Here is a 9,499-nt window from a genome sequence, read left to right as displayed (position 1 = left end):
TGGACCACCAGTGCCCCGTAAGAATGAAAATATGGTATGCAGCCTCACCATTACTACACCGTTGCTTCGAAATCACACAGCAATGAAAGCAACTGGTCTCATGAAACCCTCGTATAGTACTGAGGCAACTGGGATGTTGGGAGGGGAGAGGCTGACTACCCACGAAAGATTACTACTACCACATCAGCTCTAGATTATTAAATATCGTTTTCTGTGGGTGAGCAGATGGCAACTACTGGATGGCATATGTTCTGTATCAGAAACTAGAGCTGATGTGATCTACCCAATGCAATTTTCTGAATTGGCACCCCAAATAACCATATCTAAAGTTGACCGATTCGTAACCCTTTTGGTACTAATGTTGGAGAGTGGTCCCTGCTCAAAGTGGTTCCTGGTCAAAAAAAGGTCGGGAACAATTAAAGATTGTGACTTCCACATATTTTTAGTAGCTGGCCTTGGAGCTTACCATTACTTGGATGCAGTGATGGGAACTACGCAAAAGCCAAGTTTCAGGCAGAAAGAAATAGATATATCCTTGGACTTTCCCCTCAGGAAGGAAAATATATGGATCATTGTTTCAGTTATTATTTTCAGTTGTTGTACAACCTAGAAATATACTAAGAGTTTTCAGTTTGCAGTACCTTTGCAGATTCATCAATGTTTCATCAGAATAAAAATGTGCCTTGTACATTAGCTATGTTTATAACATCAGTGACCTGTTCTTCAAGCTACTGTATTTACTTGAATCTAATGCTCACCTTTTTTTGGTTATATTGTCAAAATTGGAGTGTGCATTAGATTTGCATAACTAATCTTAGTGTTAAGCTAAAACAAAAGGGGGAATTGCATCAGAGGTTCCTGGAGCTCCTATTTAAGGGATGTCACCTCTGATTTAATTGCCATAGCTTTGTAGCATGGTGAGCAACTAGCATTGTTTGGTTGACAGTTCGAAGCCTGAGCCAGGGTGAGCTCCTAGCCTTTATCCCAACTTCTGCCTATCTAGCAGATTTTGAAAACAGCAGTGTGAGTAGATAAATAGGTACCACTTAAGTGGGGAGGTATTTAAGGCACCCATAAGGAAATGCCAGAAAGATGCCGCCTTATCTTGGGAGGAATCGAAACTGAATTCCAGGCACTCACTATGGCCTGGAGACGGCGAATGCTGCTCAATGAAACATGACATACTTGAAGGTGAAATAAGTGGACCGATTTTTAGATTCCTACTGCAATCTGGGAATCAAAAATACAAGACACTTAACAAGATTTAACAATGGAAACAACCATATCAGTGTTAACTTCAGCTTTAATGATGGTAATAAGAACTTTTTTAGGGAATGAAAGTTTCCCATCCAAAGAGTTCCAAAATAATAATAAATAGTACACTTTCTCAAAAAGAACAATAAACATAGCTTCAATATTCCCCACATTGCCTTCCTCTTATTTAATTGTGATGCTAACAAATAAAAGATCAATTTCAAAAGATCTTTGACAGATTAAGGATCTGACCTCAAAACAAATCTAAAATTAAATGTTACATTTCAAAAAAGCAACCATCAAACATTGGGTCACCAATGGCCTATTATTTCATATTGTAGCTTTACAAAACAGGTGTGTTAACCAGTGTGTGAAGTTAAAGAATGTTTGGACTCACACAAATTGTATTTTCCTACAAAGACTTCTAGCACATAAAGAGCCCAAAGTAAGATTTGGGAATAAAGAAACACAAAGTTCAAGTAAAAATGTAAAATTCACATACATGGCAATTGCCATTACTCGATTCAGAATACAGTATTTAAATCTAAACAGCAGAAACACGAAGTTCCAATTTTTTGTTATAACAGATCTTAAGGACCAGTTTAGAGTTTGAACTGTTCCCATGTGTAGTCCTAGGAGATAAAAACCCAATGTGAAACACGCATGTCTTTTACAGGTTGAGGATGCCAACTTGGACAAAGATTGTGTGTATACAAAACAGACAAAACAACAAACAGCATGGCTGACAGTCTCTCCTTGCTTAGCACCACCTCTAACAAGCAGCAGTGGTTTCTACTTCTACTTTCACTATGATGTGGCTTCAGTATGTATCCCATAAGAATGAGAACATAGTACGGAAGTAGCACTTCCTTTAGAGAAAGGAAGGGAAAAAGTAGCAAGAATGCAACAGCTGGCTGTGGAAACCTAAATGAATGCATCACAGAAACCGCTTAAAGAGGGAAATAGGGGATGAACGCGGTCTTGCAGACTTTTTAAACTGACTCAGAACAAGTTCCTTCCTTCATAATAAAATGTATCTTTCAGTGGAACTGGTAAATTGAATGAAAATCATGCTCTTCGTGCCAGAGGATGCAGACCCCGGACATGGCTATCACATAGGAACATTAATATTTGAACTGATCTAGTGATGTAACATAGTTTCTATGGAATTTTAAAAACTAACGTCATGCACACCCTGCACACCACTAGACTCCCTGACTTTGATTATGTCTCCAATAAAAATAAGACACACAAAGCACTACAATATTATGTGTAATAAAAAACCAAACAAGATATACCAGTGATTATTTGGTAACTAGTTCTACTTCTAATTTACTGTTAACTCTTTTAAAATAAAAGAAGATTGTCTTGGCAAATCTGAAAACAAGAATCTTCCTCAAAGCTCAATGTTTTGAGGGAGGTAAAGCAGCCAAATACTTAAAATGAAGGCACTCTTTTTCAAGAGAACAATGCATCTAATACCCACCAGGTGTCACCATATTGGCAGATACGAGGGGTGTACACTAAAGATTTCCCCTGACCCACTTCTGTTTATCACAGGATGCTGAAACTGCATATGTGTAATGATGTAAGTCTCTATAGGTTACATGACAATTTACAACTCGGAACTGATAACGGTCTTGATTTTACAGCTGCTGAAGTGGTGTGAGGTTTGATCATGAATCCAGTGGAATACAGGGCAGTCAAGTTCCTTTACTTGCAAGGCTGCACACCAAAGGAGACGTTTGATGAGATGAAAAAGGTTTATGGTGATTATTCCCCATATGATGTAGTCAAGAATGGGCATCATCAATTCAAATGTCATTGGACCTCGGTGAAAACAGCTCCAATTCCAGGGCGACCCAACTCTGCTATTGATGAACACACCATTCAGCAAGTGGAGGTCGCCATTTTGGAAAGTCGCTGCATAACCATCCGCCACGTAGCCCAAAATGTCAAGATTAGTGTGGGGTCCGTGGAAAAAAAACATCCAAGACCATCTTCACACGCATAAGGTATCCACTCACTGGGTCCTCTGGCTGCTCACACCTTTCTAGAAGCAGGAACAAGTCGAATGCTCTCAGGCACTGTTGACGATGTGCCATGGAAACCAGGAGGACTTTTTCAACAGACTGATCACACAGGATGAAAGCTGGGTCCATCACTATGATCCTGAGACTAAGGCCCAGTCGATGCAATGGAAGCATCATGACTCACTGCCTCCAAAGAAGGCACATGGCCAACTCTCAGCAGGAAAGGTCATAGTCAACAGTATTTTAGGACCAGCACAAAGTAGTATTGATGGATTTCCTAGCAAAGGGTACCATGATCACTGGAGCATACTATGCTTCACTGCTGCGGACACTGTGGCAGGCCATCAAAGCCAAGAGACGTGGCATGCTCACCAAAGGTGGCTGCCTTCCACAAGACAATGCACCCGTTCACAACTCACATGTTACCCAAATGGAAGCATGCTCCTGTGGCTTTGAAATTCTACTGCTCCCCCCTTATTTACCTGACCTCACACCATTGGACTTCCACCTCTTTCCATCAATGTAGTTATTTTTTGAAGGGCAAGCATTTTTCAGATGATGAGACTCTGATTTCTGAAGTCACAACATGACTTTTGGAGCAACCTGTCGACTTCTACAAACGAAGTGTTTACAGTTGCTTAAATAGATGGGAGAAGTATGTGTCTCTAGGTGGCACCTATGTAGAGAAGGACTAATAGCTGTACCAAGTTTCATTGCTCTCAGTCCACAGGAAGTGGATCAGGGGAAATCTTTAGTGAACACCTCTCGTATTTCTTAGAAATGTCTAAATTAATGCCCAAATAATTCAGGGGTGGTGGTGGGTGCTAGATATGATTGTTGAAAGTACAGTATATCAATTACAGTTATCCAAAATCAGTTATTTCCCCTGGATGGCTGTGAACATAAAACTAAAAGCAAGTCTTGTTTATACATTGACATAAACATTTGTATTGCACACTCATTTCTTTGGTTTCATTTACCATATAGACATCTGATAAAATAGTACTAGGAAAAAAAACAGTCAGTCAAATACAACATCTTCCTCCTTCCATTATTTACCTTGCAATTAGTAAACCAGTGTAAAAAAAATCCAAGTCACCTTCTGAAACTTTTGAACGAATTAAAACCATAAATATCTTGTTTCATAGTAAAGGGGAAGCACTGTAAAGTATTATAAACTTAAGAGAACATTGCTACTTTCCTTTTTTAGTAGTGAAGGATCGATCCAAAACCAGTTCAACTGCAACTTTAAAGAACTGGTGAATTAAAAAGATTTCTGGGTTCATTCTATAATGCTCAAGTTTTTACACATACAAGCCTCGACTTACTCTATCAACATTATTAAAAAGCACATTCAAGATTATGACCCACATGTAGCCTTTATGCAGCTCCGTTTCCTTTATATTAAAACCTATCTCAGTAACAGCACTGAATATATTAATTTCAGTAATCCCAAAATATAAACGCTAAACCGTCTTTTCAATATTACTAATCAACACTCGAGATCTCTTTTCCGTATCAACATCCTTCTCTTCTCCATCTCTTACCTTCTTTCCAACTTGCTTTCTACCCTCTCTAGTTTAAACATCATCTACAAAGCATCTGAAACACATTCTTCATACAAAAATAATTTGTTTAGCAAAAGCACAGAGAAATAGTTGAAAAAAGATAGTGCAAATCAACTTAGATATTAAATAGTACGCTATTTCTAATTTAAACTGCACTTGGATTTATAATAAACTGACATTTGCACATCTTTTGTTTTAAGAAGTTAACAATCAGCTTTAAAGCAAAGAACGTCTCCATTTCCTAATGTCTGTGAAAGGTGTTTTCACACAACCAGCTGGAATGAAGCACACATAACATATAATGTCAATTTACCAAGCTGTCATCTGTTTTCAAGGAACAGTCAATCTTGCTTTGGGCACTGGGTTTGGCATGCTACTTGATATTTGGTAATGCACTTTTTTTCCTGAGTGTTCTTTGGCTGCATTTTAACCTGGTTTCCAAACCCCAAGGGCGTCTTCAAGTTTGTTTCTATATGCTGCATAGCGTCGCCTTAAGTTTTGCAACTGCTCATCTTCTTCCTTGTCCAGTATCCGTAAGAAATTCTGTAGCTCAGGAAGGCTAAAGGCTTCCCACTGCAAAAGAAAAGGAATTCAAATACAGGAAGAAAGGTACACAGTCACAACTGGCAAGGGCAGAGTGGCAGTTCTAACTTAGTCTGCCTGTTAAGCAAGCACACAAAAAGGTGGGCCCCCTGATGGCACAGTGGATTAAACTGCTGAGCTGCTGAACTTGCTAACCGAAAGGTTGGCACTTCGAATCCAGAGAGCGGGGTGAGCTGCTAGTCCCAGCACCTGCCAACCTAGCAGTTTGATAACATGCAAATGTGAGTGGATCAATAGGTACCACTTCTGTGGGAAGGTAACAGCACTCCATGCAGTCATGATGGCCACATGACTTGGAGGTGTCTACGGACAATGCCGGCTCTTCAGCTTAGAAATGGAGATAAACACCACCCCCCAGAGTCGGACACTACTAGACTTAATGTCAGGGGAAACCTTTACCTTTAACAGAAAAGGTAATCTAATCTTCCAGCCAAAGGGATGGCATGGGTGCATTGAGAATGATCTTCTGCCTCCAAAGCTATGGACTCAGCTTTTTGTATAATTCTACTACTTTTATATACAGATAAAGAAAGTGCTGTATGTGACTCCTTGGGCCATATTGCGCTTCCCAGGATTCAAAAGGATTCTCCTAAAACCACCTTTGCCTCCTACATTTTCTCTAAGAGTTGTGGGCATAATTTTCATCGTGTTTCTACCCTCAAGACTACTTTATGCATATGAAAAAACTTTTTTGAAGGAGAAAGTGGAACAGCCTGGGGACCCAAAATTGGGGCAAACATGCCCAAATTAAGAAGTTGGGTCCAAGAAAATGCTTCCAACCTCCCTAATACCAGAAGCACAGGCGCAACTTACCAAAACCTCTCCAGTTTCATGCTCACGCAGAACAAAACTCAGCATATCTGTTCTTGGACCTGCCATCAAACGCAAGTAGAGAGGATGCTCTGTTTCTGAGAGCTTGCACATATAAACTGCAGAAATCATTGGAAAAAGAACAAGTAAATACACACATAGTATTCATTATGGAATAAGATCAACACATGCTGCAGAAGGCTACCCCATGGAAAATAATAATTGCAGCTAACTGATCGCATTTATATCCTTCAACCCCTACTTTATCCTGACAACTTTTGAGATGATTGGGCAAAGAGATGATAAATACCCTAGCTAAATGTTTCTGTGTACATCATTAGGTAGGAAAGAATTGGGAAGAACTGTTTTGCTGCAAAAACGGGGAAGCCTTTTCTTTTTCAGGAGGTTTTTAAGATTGGATGGCTATCTTTCAGGTGTGCTTTAAATGTGTTTTCCTGCACGGCATGGAGTTCAACTGGATGGCTCTTGGGACCACTTCCAGCTCTTAGGAGTCTATGATTCCATGAACTTTTATTTCCCAAACGTTCACTATTAAAAGAACTATAACTACATACACCACATCTGTAGTCACATAAAATCAGCACCATTTCCTTATTAAATCGAATCTTTCTCAAGACGTCAAAGAGAAAATATCACCTGTTAGCCTTCCTGAGGGTAGGTATATTAAATAGGGCTTCTTTTTTCATCCATGTACCCTGCTCATGTCTTTAGCATTTCTCAAGCACTGACATAGAAGAGCATACCTTGGTCTTCCTTGTGACATCGTTTATAAAGAGCAAATTTGGCAGGGTTGTCGACCACTAGAAACTTTTTGAGCAAGGCCTCAATGACTTCACGAACAGTGTTAGTGCTGCTGATATGAAGGGTATTCATGTTGCCATTAGGCAAATGAAAAGCAGTTTCATTGTTGCTGTTTCGATGCTTCCCTGAATTTGTGTCCTTTATTGTGCCAGGTCTGCCAAGTTCCATCTGAACTTTGATGAAGCCAGTGTATGTTCCACTGGAGTTCTGCAATGGAATCAAACACACAATACATTATATCAAATTATATAATTATATCACAAAATGGTGGTCCATGAGCCATTAGCTTCTACTTCCTAGAAAAGCAAGGGAACAAATGTGATCTCTATGCTGCCCTGACAGGCATGTAGCCGGGGGGGGGGGGGGGGGGGGGCTTGAGGGGCTTCAGCCCCCCCCCCCCCAAACCAAATCCTGGCTACGGGCCTGTGCCCTGAGTATCTGTATGCCGCCCTGAGTCACCTTCGGGCTGAAATGGGCATGATAAAAACGTCGTAAATAAAGAAATAAACAGCCAATAGGAAAAAATAAGGCACTAGCCCCTAGTGCAGTGGAAAACCTTAACTGCTGGATCTCTCATATCTTCGCAACCTCAGATCTAGAAGTTTTATTTTCAAAATATTTATTTACAGCTGGGTAAAGGTAAAAGTTTCCCTCCTGACATTAAGTCTATTTGTGTCCTACTCTGGGGGGTGATGCTCATCTACATTTCTAAGCATCTGTAGATGCCTCCAAGTTCATGTGGCTGGCATGACTGCATGGAGTGCCATTACCTTCCTGCAGAAGCGGTATCTATTGATCTACTCACATTTGCATGTTTTCAAACTGCTAGGTTGGCAGAAGCTGGGGCTAACAATGGGAGCTCACCCCATCCTGCTGAATCGAACAGCCAACCTTCTGGTCAGCAAGTTCTGTAGCTTAGCGGTTTAACCCACTGCACCACCACAGTTGGGTTACAAGATAGTAAATAAGATCTCCTTTAAAAGGAGATAGGAAATTGTCATTTGGTATTTCACCAGTATCGTGCAATGATCACTCCATCACTACTATCTGTTACCTGAGTTTGCTTACTTTCATCTTCACCATATCCTTTGCCTGCTATGTTTTTGTTACATGTCTATCAGACTAGGACATCTTAAGATATCTGCTGAGAGGGACAAGCATTTTCCTTCTCAGTGTGCCAGGGACCAATACAATATTTGTGTACACTGACTAGAACTGTTTCTTTCTCACTTGAAAACACTCCAGGTGGAATCAAACGATGGATCATGGACCAACACCAGTTCATTGTCCATCACTTTGAGTAGCAATGTATTAGACTGGAAATGGATCTAATAGCACCATTGAGACTGAGAGAAAGGCATTGGTAGCATAAGTGTTCACTAAATCAGATGTAATACATTATTGCTGAATCTTAACAATTGCGTAGTATTTGGCTGTGGATCAAAATAATGGATCAATAATGTGGAGGAGAGGGACACCTCACCCAGAATGGTAAAACAACAGTCCCCGCCTTTTGATCCAAGAGTTGACCATGATACTCGGGAATATTTGAAGTACAAATACACTTGTGTTTACGTTATAAACACTGATGGTACATTGTGTGGTATACATGCATTTTCTAACTTCGTTGCAAGCGTAAATAAAGAGGCCTCTATGTGCATCCCTCACAATTACTTCAAATAACATAGAGAAGTCTTACCAATGTCATCTTTAGCTTGTCCACAACATCTGAATTATACATTTGGACTTTTTCCTTGATTGCTTCTTTAGTGAGGTAATTGTGGGATTCTCTCTCTTTCTGAACATCCTAAAACAGGTTGAAAAATGTAAAGTTACAGAAAAAACAGTATTGTATTACTAGACAATAATAAGATGTATTCTATAAACAGTAAGTACAGGAGAGTACAACCCCTATTTCCATGGTGCATACATTTCAAAAAGCCCTTCCCAATACCTGAAACCATTTTTTTTGTGTCAGAAGAGACTCGAGAAACTGCAAGTCGCTTCTGGTGTGAGAGAATTGGCCATCTGCAAGGACATTGCCCAGAAGACGCCCAGATTGTTTTGATGTTTTACCATCTTTATGGGAAGCTTCTCTCATGTCCCCAAATGGGGAGCTGGAGCTGACAGAGGGAGTTCACCTGTGCTCTCCTGGAATTCAAAACTCCAACCTAGCAATGTTCAGTCCTGCCGGAACAGGGGTTTATCCCATTGCGCCACCGGGGGCTCCTTACGTGAAACCATAGAATCATAGAGTTGGAAGAGATCTCATGGGCCATCCAGTCCAACCCCCTGCCAAGCAGGAAAATTGCATTCAAAGCACCCCCAACATGGCCATCCAGCCTCTGTTTAAAAGTTTCCAAAGAAGGAGCCTCTACCACACTTTGGGGCAGAGAGTTCCACTGGTGA

At 40.4% G+C, this 9,499-nt stretch overlaps 1 protein-coding gene across 2 annotated transcripts in view; it reads right to left on the bottom strand.

Annotated features, from left to right (window-relative positions):
- Positions 1–1,285: 1,285 nt before the first annotated feature.
- The window catches only part of RASSF3 (Ras association domain family member 3), a 77,125-nt gene continuing 68,911 nt past the window's right edge, over positions 1,286–9,499 (bottom strand). For both annotated transcript variants that reach the window (XM_060777524.2, XM_060777525.2), the window contains 4 exons: positions 8,790–8,897; positions 7,033–7,297; positions 6,272–6,387; positions 1,286–5,428 (listed from right to left, as the gene is read on the bottom strand). In XM_060777524.2, coding sequence (XP_060633507.2) covers positions 5,282–5,428; positions 6,272–6,387; positions 7,033–7,297; positions 8,790–8,897 — 636 coding nt within the window. In that variant the 3' untranslated portion in view covers positions 1,286–5,281. The remainder of the gene's footprint in view (positions 5,429–6,271; positions 6,388–7,032; positions 7,298–8,789; positions 8,898–9,499) is intronic.

This window comes from Anolis sagrei, chromosome 5 (genome assembly GCF_037176765.1).
Source record: "Anolis sagrei isolate rAnoSag1 chromosome 5, rAnoSag1.mat, whole genome shotgun sequence".
Taxonomy (NCBI): Eukaryota; Metazoa; Chordata; class Lepidosauria; order Squamata; family Dactyloidae; genus Anolis; species Anolis sagrei.
The sequence above is the reverse complement of the archived record's forward strand: the minus strand, read 5'-3'. Positions and strand labels throughout refer to the sequence as shown.